The 14,447-nt window shown below is 54.0% G+C and overlaps 1 protein-coding gene across 1 annotated transcript in view; it reads right to left on the bottom strand.

Annotated features, from left to right (window-relative positions):
* Positions 1 to 1,552: 1,552 nt before the first annotated feature.
* The window catches only part of RP1L1 (RP1 like 1), a 26,988-nt gene continuing 14,093 nt past the window's right edge, over positions 1,553 to 14,447 (bottom strand). The window contains exons 5-8 of the mRNA XM_029202309.1: positions 7,602 to 7,699; positions 5,738 to 5,864; positions 5,544 to 5,624; positions 1,553 to 1,627 (exon numbers count right to left, since the gene is read on the bottom strand). Of these exons, the coding sequence (XP_029058142.1) occupies positions 1,553 to 1,627; positions 5,544 to 5,624; positions 5,738 to 5,864; positions 7,602 to 7,699 (381 nt within the window). The remainder of the gene's footprint in view (positions 1,628 to 5,543; positions 5,625 to 5,737; positions 5,865 to 7,601; positions 7,700 to 14,447) is intronic.

Below are 14,447 nucleotides of genomic sequence, written 5' to 3'. Positions count from 1 at the left end.
TCCCACGAGTGACAGGACAGGAGTAGGGCACCAGTGATGCCGGCAAAGACAGGGGGCCACCTGTCCTGGTGCAGTGCCCAGGGAGGCCTTCGGGGGGCACCCAGGGAGCCAGACACATGGCTCCTGGCCAGCCGCCTATAAATAGCGTTGGGTCTGTATGTGCACACGCCTGGCCACCGTGTTCGGGGCGGCGTGCACAAGCCCAGGGCGCAGTGAAGGGAGATTGTTGAGCAGGAGATGGCCTGTATTCATGGGCATTGCTTGGGTCGGCGCCAGCCTCTTTTCTCCAAGCAATCCCATTTCGGCTATTGTGACGATTATGGCTGATCGTTATCTTGGTTGTTTATCCAGTTGCTGTATAGATTGACTTTCTGAATCTCAGGGTTGGGCTGTTTCCATAACAGGAAGCTGCTTGCTGTCTTACTGTTTAAGAAACTCCAGTCTACACAATAGAATCTCAACAAAACCCTAAACACTCCATTTGCCGGGGGAACCTCATTGAATCCAGCTCTTATTGTTTCTGTTATAGGCTGAATCCTGTATTTACAGTCAGAGGGCTGTGTGTGTGTGTGTGGGTGGGTGTGCGTGCACACGCATGCGTGGGATATTAAACCTGGCTTTTCACTTTCCAAGTTCTCCACCTGAGCCTCAGCATAGAGGAAGATGCCAAGATTCCCCAGATGTAAACCTACTGGAGTTGGGGTGGGGGGGAGTGGGGACAAGCAGGGCCCTGTCCCTGGAGAGTTTCCTCCTAGTTCTACCTGGGGTCTTGCGTTCAGAAGGAAGTTGGCGTTTGTGTTTTCATACCGAGGCACAAACAGTAGAACAAACACTCAAGTCAACATTGACCCAGGCGCCAAGACCCCTATGGAGGAAACAGAAGATCAAAGGGAGGCACTCAGCTCTGTTTCTGTCTGTCACTATTATTTATTATCTTCTGAGGTGGTTCCCAGGCCCAGAGGAGCTTTCGAGAACCCCTCGAGGTACCTGATTAAATATCACAGATTCATCTTTGATTTTATCAAGTCTCCCCTCCCGTCCTCAGCAGCCAAGGAGCTTAGAGATGGAGTCTGAGATCTCCAGGGAGAGCTACCTCCTTCATGACCAGGGAATCCTGTGTTTAGAGCTTGGCTGGGAGCTCCTGGAGGGCACAGGCCTCCTCAGCCAAGTTCCTGGTGGGGGAAGTGCCACCTTGAACTTGTAAGGACCCTATGAGATTGCCGAACCTTGGGATGTAATTCTAGATGGAGAACAACCCTGGGTCCCTTGGGGTAGCGTCTCCTGGTTATCTTTAAACCTTGAAAATGTAAACACAGACGAGTTTAGGCATTGTGCCTGGCGTAACCAACGAAGCCAGTGAAACAACTCGTCAAGTCATCGCCAGTGGTTAAGGGAGTGTATGCACGATGGTCCTTCCTTCCGCAGAGCATAAGCTCTTTCCTTAATATCGTCCATCCTCACCCTGGGGAGGGGCAGGTGGACCCTGGATTCAGACGTTAAAGCACAGGCTCCAGAGTCCAGTGGGTCCCTCAGGGCATGGAGGCCATCTGCATTAGGCAGACACGGCTGGGGACCCTTTCTCGGCTTCATGGTGCAACTGGTCTCCCCAGAAGGAGTTCGGCAGAAGCTTGAGAGAGAGAGAAGTGGGGTGGGTGGGTCCCGGAGGGGGCTGGCAGGTACTGTAGACGTCATCGAGTTAATCCATTTCTTCACTTTACGGGAGACGGGAGAATGAAGATGAGCGTCAAGCAATGTGCCTGGGGTCAAGCTACTGGTTAATGGCAGAGCAGCAGGGGAGGCTGCCTGTTCCCGCAGCCCCCAGGGAGGGGCATCGGGGAGAGTGAGCAGTCTCCTCGAAGCCCAGGGGAGAAGCAAGTGCCATGCCACCCAGAAAGCCCAGGCACCAGGAACTGTGGACACGGGGATTCGTCTCAAACGGCTGTGCCCAGGTTATCCTAGATCACTACCCACATTATCACCTCCAAGCGTCTTTAGAAGTTCAGATTTCCTAGGGGGGCGGGGGGAATGAGCCTGTAGACAGAGCCTCCAAGGGAACCATTGCCCTCTGAGCTGTCGTAAAAGCTATTTAGCAGTAGAGGGCGCTGTTTACCTAAAATCCAAGCATGAGCCTTGGACTAGAGAAAGAATTCTGATGCCCCGAGAGTGGTCATCTAGCTGCCTCTCCTACCTCCTCCAAACCATGTCCAAACAAGCCCAATAGAGGCTCAGGTCATAAGTTCACAGAGAGCTCCCTGTCTTACTCAGAGACTCAGTAGCCGTCCTCCTTGTCCAGAAGCCCTTAAACCAACCTGCACCCATTGTGTTACATTTCCTCTTGTTCTGTTCCACTGACTTTGAACCTCATGTCCATATTGCTTCAGAATGAATTGCTTCCCCGAGATGCCTTCCCTCTATTATTCTTGCTTGCCCAGCATTTTCTACCATGGTAACGTCCCTGCGGTGGGACACAGGGTAGGGTTGGGACAGCACAAATTGGGCCTAATATGAATACTGCAGATTAAATTTAACATTGAGAATTTGGGATACAGCTAGATCTTATAAACGGTAAATAAAGAGCGTTTGATTATCTATTGGGCTTACAGGTTAGGAGTCTGGTTGATTATCTATTGGGCTTACAGGTTAGGAGTCTGGTTCCTATAAATCATAGGCGGAAATCAGTATCACTGTTAGAAAAATGCCTTCAAGACACTTGAAACACTGAAAATAACCAGATGTCCCTAGTGTTATTCTCAAAATTTTAGTCTCATTTGTGGATAATGTTGACTTATTTGTTTTGAGATTTGGCCTTGGTCTGTATGTGGTGGGAGGTTTACCCTGAAACCAGCAAAGTTTAAGTCTCGAGGCCCCTCATGGCTAGCCAAGCACCCTAGCAACCTCTATTCAAACAGTACATGTGTTTGTGAAATTTGCAAATGTAAGCTATTTTAACCACAAATTGGTTAAGACTGTTGTTTGTTTCCACTCTGACTTTCCCTCCATCATACCTGCCATCATAAACACACACGCGCGCGCGCGCGTGCACTTTAGTCACTTCTGTGTAATTAAACATTGCAACCGTCTTGGTGTTGAAATGGCTTCCAGGAACACCCCCAATGACCCACCAGTGCCACGAGACGAAGGTGCAAGGCCACAAGTCGTGCATCAGTGGGAACATGTCTTAGGGCTCCCAGCACGGGAAGTATGTCCCAAGCAGAGGATAAACAAATATACAGAGCCAGAAGCTTGTCCGGATGATTTTCCTGGTTCCCTGGTATTCCTGTTTTTCATCTTTTAAAAATCTTCTACTTGGGCAAAACTATGGAGAAAGTAAAAAGATCAGTGGTCACCAGAGGTTGGGGGAGGGAGGATTGAGTAGGTGGGGCACAGAGGATTTCTAGGGCAGCGAAACCATTTTATGATACTCTGATGGTGGAGACATATCCCTGGACATTTATCCAAACCCACAGAGTTTACGACACAGAGGCTGAATTGAACGCTACGGTAAACTAAGGTGATTATGAGGTGTTAATGCAGGGTCATCAACTGTAACCAATGCACCACTGCAGTGGGGGATGTTAATGATGGGGCCACGTGTGTGGGGGGCAGGGAATCTCTGTACCACCTTCTCTAGTTTGCTGTGGATCTAGAACGACACTAAAAAATAGCCTTATAGAAATATGCAAATCGTTGTAATTCATTTACTCATTCCAAATAAGTATTCACTAGGAGCCTCGTTATTCACGTGCAGTCAGTCTGTTTTTTAAGAAGTCCTCGGAAAATCTGGGTCTGCCCTGTTTGCACATCATAAATCCTTGCAGCTGTATTAGCTCATGCTTATAACCACGTCACTTTTCCATGTGGATTATAAATATCTTGATGAAGAAAAGGTATCTACTGTTTCCTGTGTTCAGTACATAAAGTTAAACTCTTCATTGCCCGGAGTTGATAGACGCCTCTCATGATTCCGTTTGGCTGTCATCTGTAGGAATTGTGTTACTGGCTCATTGAGTATCTTGTAGAGAATTCTGTCCTGAGATCTCTGGTCACTTGGAGGTGTCTTGAGCTAAAACAGGGGATCACAGGAAGCAAATAATTATCCATATTAATAGAAGGGAGCAGCAAATAGTGAACTCCCCATTCCAGAGACTTTAGAACTGCGCTCCTGCTAGAGTGAACGAGATGATCGTCGTACCGCTCCGATGCTCCCACCGCTGTTAATGACCCTGAGAGTCATTACCTCACAGACTGAGAGACATTACCTCTTTTTGTTTCTAGAAGTTTCCAAGTCCACTCCTTCCGGAAGGCAATATTAGTGAACGTTAGATCTCGTTTTCTCCAAGATCCTGCTTGCCTAGCATAAAAGAAATGGGGTTGTATCAACAACACAGATTCACGACGGTGAATCTTTCTTCCCAGAAAAGCCACAATTCCGATTCTCCCAGAGCAGGTACAGAAGAGTGGAAGATAAACTGGGGATGCGGCTTGTCTGGTAATTCTTGCAGGGACCGTCCCTGAAAGAGATGCCTGTCATATCATCACCTGCCAGCAGAGGGCGAGGCGTCCCAGCCGGTGGGAACGGAGTTGGCCGCCCTGCTCCGGGTTCTTTGCTTGGTCCAAGCGGATTACCAGGCCGGCTCTGCCGACTTCCCCATCTGCACCCACAGCCCTGAGGAGGGGGCTCCACCACAGGAGGCTGCAAAGAGCTCTGGGCCCGAATGTCTGACTCTGCTCTGGGGGCCTCAGACTTGGGGCATCCCTGTGCCCTGGGGAGCCACCTCCAGCCTGCCCGCCTCCTAGAGGATTCTGGAAAAGATGCTCCAGAGAAACCCTAGGGAATGAGAAAAATCCAAAGGAACCCCCCCCCAATTCCCAGTCCTGTCTGAGCATCCCAACGACCTCCCTGCAGCATCCCACACCCCACAACGGGTCTTATGTAGAGGTGCCAGATATAATACAGGACACTCGATTCAATTTGAATCTCAGACAAATAACGAATAATCTTTTGGTATAATTCTGTCCCAAATATTGCAGAGGACATACTGCTATTTTACGAATAATTCTTTATCTGAATTCCAAATTGAGTTGGGTGTCCTTTCTTTTTATTTGCTAAATCTGTACCATGCCAGCTCTCCTGAGACGCCTAGAATATTCTAGCCCAGGGCAGACCAAAAGCAAGCTTCCCTCTCCCTTCCCCCAGCCCCTTCGTTCCGAAAAACTCTGGATAGGATCTGCTTTATTAGGTCTGCTCTAATCTAAATCACTCACTTCACACACTTTCATTTCCTCAGCCTTGTTTGGTCCTGTCAAGAAAACAGGCAGGGGACTTCCCTGGCGGTCCGGTGGTTAACACTGCACCTTCCAATGCAGGGGGAGCAGGTTTGATTCCCTGGTCAGGGAACTAAGATCCCACATGCCTCGGGACCAAAAAACCAGAACATAACACAGAAGCAATATTGTAACAAATTCAATAAAGACTTTAAAAAATGGTCCACATAAAAAAAAAAAAAAAAAAAAAAAAGGAAAACAGGCAGGCCTGCACCTACACAGAAGGAAACAGAGATGCGGAGATTCTGACTGTGCAGGACATTGGCCTTGAAGGAGAGACTTGCAGAGGCTGCCTGTACCTGCAGATACCACAGCTGGTAAAGGGGGTGCTCAGAGTCTCCTGCCCCTTCCTCCCAAGCACCAAGAACCAAGATCCCCCCAAAAGCGCATGGCTGTGTGCCATGTAACCCACCACGGGCTCTGGGACAAGCCTGAAGGACCCCGACTGTGCAGGCAGCCCCGCCAGCAGGACACCTGGGCCGGCCTCGGCCTCAGTGGCCGCCACGCTTTCCTGTGCAGCCGCTGCAGTGTGGAGGATGCTGATAACGGGAACAATGAGGCAGGACTGGGACAATTAGCCCGCTGAGGGACTCTCCCGAGCCAGGCGGGATGGAGGAAGGATCTGCAGGTCCCAGGGGCCGCGCCGGAGACTGCCGCATGGTGGGGCTGTGAGGGGGGAGCCCAGGGCCCTGGGAAGGAGCTGCGAGGGCAGCCTCGGTATTGCTCCAAACCCCCCCGAGAGACCCCTCTCTCTCTGTGGGTAGGGCAGGGGCAGACAGGGAATCATGACCCCAGGAAGGGGCCTTCCAGCCTTCCCTGGACAACAGAGCAAGCATCACACAGCTGGAGCAAGGAGTGAGTGGCTCCCAGGATGACTGCCGCTCTGACCCCTGGAGGCCCGTGACCTCTGACTCACTCTTCTGCTCTCTGGCCTGTCCCGTGCCCAGCAGGAGGGCTCTATCAACAGCCCCAGGCGTGCGGAGCGTCTGGGTGCACACGCAGGACACCCCAGCGGGCCTGCCGATCCCGCAGGTAGACAAACCGTCGGGGCAGCAGATGACAGAGACCTTGCGGCTTGGCCAAACGTGAGGCCAAGTTGTCTCGGTGGCTGAGTGCCTGCAAATGCTGACCAAGTCACCCCGAGGGAACTGCCTCTGCTCTTAGCCAGGAGTGGCTGCTGAGACATCCCAGGTGCCATGGTCGCTTCGTTTATGGCTCATGGCACATGGTAGGTATGGAGCAAAGTGCGTAGACTGTATGATCAAATCTCCCCAGGCCAGAACTGGAGACCCCAGGAGGAACGGCCCAGGGGATAAATGATGTGCCTTGAGGATATATGTCTCTTTCCTAAATCCAGACTGGGTCTGCGTCTTTTTATTCATTGCTTAGTCCAGACTTATACTGAAAAGGACTTACAGCAACCTACAAGATGCAGACAACGTAACAGGATAAAACAAAATAAAGAAGAAAGTTGAGGGGAAAAGAAAACAAGGGAAGACAGGTTAAGTAGAGCCAGGAGAGAGGGTGACGTCCCTCGCGGGTGAGGGGTGCAGCCACCACCAGGAGGGAGAAACACCATCGATCACAGGTTGTTTGGGAGGAGCAAAAACACAACAAACAAAAACACCAAAATGTTATTTCTGATACTAAAACCAAAGACCAAGCCTCGTCCAAAATCTTCCTGGAAAGAACTCAGAGCAGGACGCTGGAACCTTCCAGGGCTCCAGGACCCTGCTTGTCAGAGCTCCTCCCAGGGTCAGGCAGGGGCCAGTCATGAAAGACCCTACAAGGAGGCCACTGAGACAGGGCCCGTGCACTGCCATCGGCTGTTTCAGCTGAATTTTAAGGCAGAATTCTAAGGGGCAGATGCTAGAGGATGGAGAGAAGTGACATATGGCACCGCCCCCAGGTAGCCTTCCACTGGCCGGTTTGTCTCCGTTGAACTCTGGCTACGGATGGGGTAGCTCGGAGAAGGTGTTTCTCCTGGGCCCCACCCCGGGAGGGCCCCTGTGTGAGTTCCTGCTTCACCGCAGGCCTCTCTGCTAAGCGGTGGGCCTGGGCGAGGCTGCCGTCCTCTTGTGAATGATGAGACGTTCAGGAGGCCCCTCCCCCCTCTCCACCCCGGAGGCTAGAAAGGCCAAGGCCCCAGGTCAGATTGGGCCTGGCTTGATGCAAGGTCTGTCTGGTCAAGGGCAGGTGACAGGGCTTTTACCCACCCTAGCCCACCTCCCCAAAACTTCCCCTCGCCAACATCTACACTTGTCGGTGAAACTCACTTCGCCTTAGACATATCATCTGTGCTGGGGAAGGGCAGCATCCCTGCTGGCAGAAGACCGGGCGCCTCCTCGAGGGTTAGCCCCGCCAACCGCCCGGCCTAGGAACAGCATGGACGGCAGTGATCAGGGAGGTGTGGGTCAGCCCCCAGCATAGCCTTGGGGATGTCATGGATCCCAAACACAGCGCTGCCCCCAGTTTAGCAGGAGTCCGGCACGTTCTCCAGGTTGGGGCCAGGGTACCTTTGCACTGGCCCCCCGCTGGTCCAGCGGGGCCGGCTGCCTCTCCACGGGTCAGCTCGGTCAGTCCCTGGCGGTTCCTTCATCCACAGAATCGAGCACAGGACCCCGGAGCTCCCTGTTAGGGACTTTTGTCAGCACTTGGCATGCAGTCAGCAAAGGTGACACCAATTGTGTCACAGCTCCTGGAGAAGATAGAGATGTATGAAATCGACGTGGGAGCCATCCATCAAGGCCTGAGGGGGGCCAGGGGTCTGTCACGGTGACAGGTGGTTGAGGGGAGCCAGGGTCTCTCAGGACAGCTGGTTGGCAAAGTGCATTCCATCATCAGAGCTGACGCCTCGGCACTGGGGCTTAGCCACGGTGACGGACAGACCAGGCCAAAATGCCCCCCTTCCCCCATGTGCCTGGGTCTGGTCAAGCTGGACCCTCCCTGCTTCCTAAACCTCTGGGCTTTCAACCTTCTGTCCCTCCCCTGGAATCTCCCCAGCCAGGCTCCCAACTGCTCCCGTCAAAGCCCCACTCTTTTGTCAAAGTGCTGACCGAATGTGTTCTCTTTTGTGTAACCTTCCCCAGTTTACTCCCTTCCAGTGGAAATGTGCTTTCTCTCCTCTGTCTGAATTCAGGAGCCTCTGTACCCACTCAGACAAATCATTTCCAACCTGTCCCAAGAATAACTCATTTATTAAATACTCACGATGGCACGTCCACAGTTATCACACCGTTTAATTCTCATAGCCACTTAGACAGGTGGGCATTAGGTCCATTTTGGTAGATGGTAAACTGAGGCTCAGAGACATTAGTAACTTGCCCAGACCACACAGTTGGTAAGTAGGGTGTGGCAGGTGGGCAAACTGTGGGTACAAAGGAAGGCGTGACAGAGGGGTCTGCCGGCGGAGCCTTCGGGCTCTACCGACATGCCCCTGGGGACACTGCGCTAGATGGAGCCCTCCCTCAGGACACAGGGAGGCTGAGATGGTCCATACTGGGAAGTCCCAACAGCCGCAAGGAGGATGCTGGTCTTTCAGAAGAACCTTCCAGGGCTGGGGGAGGCCAGCACATGTCTGCTGGCTGTGGAGCCCCACCTCCTTTTTGGCTGCTGGGGCCCAGCTTCCAGTTTCCCCTGCAGAGTCAACTTGGGACGTCACTCTAAGCCTAGGGAATTCGAGTCTTTCTTGTAAAACGTGATGCCCAGGTGAGAGCTGCTCACACTGTGCATGGTTTGCACCAAACCCCAAGATATGCTAGGGAAAGAGGCTTTATCCACGGCGAGGGGCTGTCTTGGCCTAATAGCCATCCGTCCCCTCGGGGTCTCAGAGCCCTGCTCCCGGCCATCGCACCCTGAGCTTCTCTCCACGAGAGGCCTTTTACCAGAGGATTTCTCAGTCCTGTTCATCTGTCCGTACCAGTTTCCTCATCCATCAAATGGGTACAGCAGACGTTACGTTGCTTCTTCACTGGGTCGTTCTGCAGGCCTAAGGAAGCCAGGCTGTGCTTTGTGAAATGTGCCCCTCACGTGTGAGGGGTGGTCTGGTGGGTTCCTACTGTCTACTTTGAGGGATTGGGGGGACGGGAACAGAACTCCAAGCTGTGGAGAGGTATATGTCTTAGCCAAGGTCAAAAACGGCTGAGGCCGGCTGCTCGCAGGCCCTAGCCCGGGACCGCTCAAGAGGTTTTGCAGAATGACCGGTACGTGGCCCTGGCTCTCAGATGGGAAGTTCGGGGAGGTGGCTCAATCCAGCCTCAGAGCTGGAAGGGACTCTCAGAATGCTGCAGGTGAGGGCATAGGCCCAGAGGAGGGAAGGGGCTGTTCTAAAGTCACCCAGCTCAGCTCACGACAAAAGACCCAAGACAGGAGCCCCTTCCCCACGCTGCCCGAGCGCCCCCGTCCCCATCAGCGGGGCCTTCCAGGAGGCAACAAGTAACTAGCACAGAGTTCCTCCTCTGTTTTCAGTGTACGCGTCCTGCATTCAAGAGATTGTTTCACTGTGGCAGTTCGGGATCCACTCATCTCACATGCCCTTTGAAGGACTCATGGAGGGCAGCACGCGGCAGGAAGCTGAGGCCAAATTGGGGCGACACGGCCCGTGCCGGCGGCATTCCTGGACCCTCCACCCTGTGGTCACATGGCCCCGCACTGCCCCGCATCACAGGCCGTCAGGCTGCTGGCCCGGCTTCTCTCTGCCTGATTTTCCTCATTCCAGCTCTTGATACCACGGGCGACTCCCAAATTATAAAACACATCCAACACACCCAAATCTTCGAGCTCGCCTCCCTCCCTGCAGGGGACACCAGGGGTTGGAGAGTGCAGCCATCAGCAATTTTCTTATTTAAAGTGACCCTGTTGTATTAATTAATTAAGCCTCCTCCGTGGCTTTTCAGAGAGAGAGGGCAGAGGGTTAGTCCTGCTTAGAGCTGGGGGTGGGGGAAGGTAGCCAGCTTCACCCCATCCATCAAAAGGAAACGTGGATGCAGAAACATGGGGTCCCGAGGAAGGGCTGCCCACCCCTCCACACTCCTGAATAGAACCCGGATGGTCAATCCAAAAAGGTTTCACATTCCTATCCTTCCTGGCCCACAGGCTGCAAGGGAGGGGCTTCAGAGGTGCAGCAGGACATATCGGAAAGGGAACGAAAACAAACAAACAAAAACAGCCTAGAAGATGCGAATCGGCTCAGGGAGCAGCGTAATGGGAAGATTTCAGCGTGATGTATGGTGCTGGGGATGTTATTAATGGTTTGCTGATTTTTACCTTTAAAACCTTTGGGCAGATTATTTATTATGTCCTTGGCATGCCTATGATCTATGGAGGGGCGCTGATCTGCGAGCACGGCCCCCCATGTCCCCGCTCCCCTACAGCTTCTAATTAGGCTGTGAAGCTGCCCTCCCCGAGGGGCAGTCCCGGCTCTGAGGCTCTCCAGCTGCGGAGCCAACTCAGACCTACAAATCAGGAAACCCAGTTTCCAGGCCCAACTCTGCATTGACTTGCTGTGTGACCTTGGGCCAGGGCGGGATGTCTCTGGACCTCTGCGCTTTTATCTCTCAAGTGACGCGGAGCTATAAACGGCAGAGCCAAGGTGGAGCAGGTATATGGTCATCCTGGTCCGAAAGTCTCTTGCTTCTGGGACACAGAGAATGGGAAAACAGCAGGGCTCTTTCGATAGTTCATTGTCACCAGTCCCAGAAGCCAAGTGTCTCTGGGTAAGATGGGAAGTCAGCCTTTCTCATTCCGGCTCATCTACTGTGGCTCCACGGGGAGGGGATGTCTGGACCCTGCAAGGACCTCCAAGAATGACCCTCCAATGCCCCAGGTCACCCTGCTGCTGCTGGTTAGGGACACAGCCAGGACTAGAAGCAGATTGCAGCAAGGAAAGCCACCTTGACTGTCGGAGTACAGGGCCTCAGGCAGAAACACCGGATTAGAAAAGACCACACCCCTTGTGCTGGCCTGGACCCCCTCCCCCGGGAACCCAGGGGTCCTGGTAGTCCCGGCTTCTCTCTGCCTCATCCAGCAGCTCCCCAGCCCGACAGCAGCCCTCCCCTCTCTTAGATTCTCCGTACCCCTCCCTGTGTTTTGGGGACCTGGTGGGGCTTTGAGCCAGGGCCAACCTGAGGCCTGGTCCTCCTTGAGCCCAGGAAGACACCTGCCCTCACACCGGCCAAAGCTCCAGCCTATGTCTTTGGAAGTTGCTCAGGTGGTCCCAAGATTCCCACTCCCACCCTCCTCCATTCTGAAAAACCTCTTCTACCTTCCAGAAGAGGTGTGTCTCGGGTCATCAGGGCCCCCTTCTCAACTAGGCAGCATTTCTGCGACTCTCAGTTTCCTTCCTGCCCTACACCTACTGCCCGCAGACACCCCCCAACAGACCACATGACTCCTTGTGTTTTCTTCTAATTGCTGTCACCCCCATCCTACAGCCCCCGACCCCCAGCCTCAGCTCATGACAAACGCCTGGAGAATACCCAGACCACCATCGCCCCCAGTCAAAATAGCTCATGAAAACTGGCCTTTCTGCCGCTACAGTTGCTGTTGGGACCACTTCTGCGGCATCCCCCAATTTTCTCAGCCACCGTCTGGGTTTCCTGCTGTCGCTCCACCCCTGGGCACACAGAGCAGGAATACTGCTTGTTATTTCACTCGTCCATCAGGAGGGCAGTACTGCTGACTGGTGAGCCCCGGGGCGGAGTGGGGGGGCAGAGCAGGTCTAGGGAGTGGGATACCTGGAGGCAGTACTTTCATCTCTGCAACCTCAGCAGCTGGCCCGGAGCCTGGCCCAGAACAACTGCTCATCACAGGTCAGATAAAAGAACTAACAAATGTCAATGGTCCTGGTGTGTAGTGTGCCCTGCAGTGCAGGTCCAGGTAATGCGGGGAAGCCGTATCACAGTGAGCCTTTGCTGTTGTGACATGTGATTGCAGCGAACCCATCCGTACAAGTCCTAATCTCCGTCTGTAAGAGCAGCTTCATAGTGGGGGTGAAAAGCCTGGACCTAGGCGGGAATAGACTCAGTTTATCCTGTAGATGTCTTCTCTCCTCACCCTCGTCCCTTAAATTCAGAAGTTTTTGTGGGTCTGATTCTGTTATGTGTTTGGGAGGGTCAGGTGTGCTTGGAAGGCTGAGATCAAAGAGGGGAAGAGAGATCATTGCTCCTTGATGTCAGAACAAAAGACCTGCAAAGCATTTCCATTTATCCCTGGGTCCCCAACCTTTTCTGGAGCTGCCTGCCCTGTCGGGGCCTGTCTCTCAAGGGCAAGGAAGAGCTCGCCAAGCTGAAGCAGATGTAGGGCTCAGCCTTTTCCAAGAAAAATGAGTCACTTCCAACTCTCACCCATCCCACCTTTTATCCATGGCACCCAGCGGGCATCTGACCCTAAGGACTCTCTTTTCCCGGAACTGCTGTGATGATGAAGCTTCGGGAGGTCGCCCAGTTCATCCCTTTGCCTTGAGGCAGGTGATCCCAAGCCAGCCTGGAATGTTAGAAGGCCATATCATTCCTTCTCAGATACGATGGGAGAGTCATAACTCAGAAGTGGGATGCTCGTCTACGCCTGGCCCTGTGCCTCTGGGGAAGCCGCTACGCTCCCGAACTTCAGTCTGGTCGGCTGTAAAGTGAAGCAATAGTAATACCCGTGGCCTCTGGGGTAGAACCACCCATCCTCGTGAGGGACTGGCCCCAGTGTGGCCGGGCGTTCAGCATGCTGGGCTCTGCACACCACACCACAGGCGCTGCCAATTGTTGTGATGGACAAACACATTCAATGCTTTTCCCAGGCTGCCCACAGTTGGAAAACCACAAGTTCCTTGTTCTTTAACAGCAACAGGCCAGTGGGGCTGTCAGGGATGCCGCCGAGGAGGACGGGCCCTGGGATGCAGAGGCGCTGGCCAGGACAAGGTGTGAACCTGGAAGGTTCCGCCCCACAGGCCAAGAGCAGGACGGTGAGGTGGCCAGAGATGCAGCCCAGCGGAGCCCAGCCTCCCCAGCCAGCCTCAGGCAGTGGGGGGTCCAAGGGCAGGAAGCAGGGCTTGAAGTCTAGCCCAAGGGGTACAAGGTAAGAGGTCTCTCCGGGCCTGGGGCTCAGGCCCTGGCTGCGTGGAAGAGGGAACCCAGGGCCGGGAGAGTCAGGTCTGGGTTCAAATCATGGCTTCGGCATCTACCAGCCACGCATCCTTGGGAGACTTACCTCTGAACCCGTTTCTTCAGCCAGGAAGCTGCGATAGGTGACCATGTACATAAAAGCAACTTCCTGATACACATGAGGAGTGCAATAAGGGATCGCAGGTTTTCGCTGGGCATCCTTGGACCAAAGTAGGAGCAGAAAGAGCGAGAGAGGGTGAGGTCCTCCGGGGAGATGAAGGAGGGAGAAGACCACTGGGCTGGGGATGAGGGCACCCTGGCGTCCTGGGGGAAAAGTGCCCGCCGAGGAGGGGGTGCTGTCACTGAGTCAGGGGGCGTCATTAGGACCGTGGGCCACCACCATCTCGAGACATGATGACCAAGCTAGGCCCCAGTGTTTGGAAAACTCACAACCAGCAGTGATTTTAGGGTCTGGGGTGGGGTGGGGGACAGTATGGGCGGGGGGTTACATGAAAGGGGAGCAAGGAGGGCAGAAGCGGTGAGGGCAGGGCATTCTCCCAACACGCGGGACCTGCAACTGGTCTTCTCATCAACGAACTGGGTGCCTTGGGCTGTGACTGTCCATCCCCCAGCCAGGGCTAAACATTTAACCCTCGGGCTATGACTGTCCACCCCGCCCCCGGCCAGGTCTAAACATTTAACCCAAGAGGACAAGCATGGGGCTCTGTAAATGCCACTAGGAAAGAAGGCACCGGTGGGCTCTGGAGGCTTCCCCAGAGGGAGGGTGTGCAGGCAACGGGAAGGCAGAGAGCTGGCCCAGAGGAGGGGCATCAGAGGCAGCCGCCCTCCCGCTGCATGCGGGGCTCAGTGCGGGTGCTGGGCCGGCTCTCTGGATGGAGGGTTGAAGGCTCCTTAGACCAAGGGTCACGAGACAAGCTGGGCCGTTCTCCTGGGGAGCTCGGTTGGTGAGTGGATGGAAGTCGGAGGACCCACACCCAGGGGTGCATCTGCCCCAGGCGAGTTCCACGGACA

The sequence above is a fragment of the Monodon monoceros genome, unplaced genomic scaffold (assembly GCF_005190385.1).
Source record: "Monodon monoceros isolate NGI ecotype Baffin Bay Population unplaced genomic scaffold, NGI_Narwhal_1 Super_Scaffold_5, whole genome shotgun sequence".
Classification (NCBI taxonomy): Eukaryota; Metazoa; Chordata; class Mammalia; order Artiodactyla; family Monodontidae; genus Monodon; species Monodon monoceros.
The sequence above is the reverse complement of the archived record's forward strand: the minus strand, read 5'-3'. Positions and strand labels throughout refer to the sequence as shown.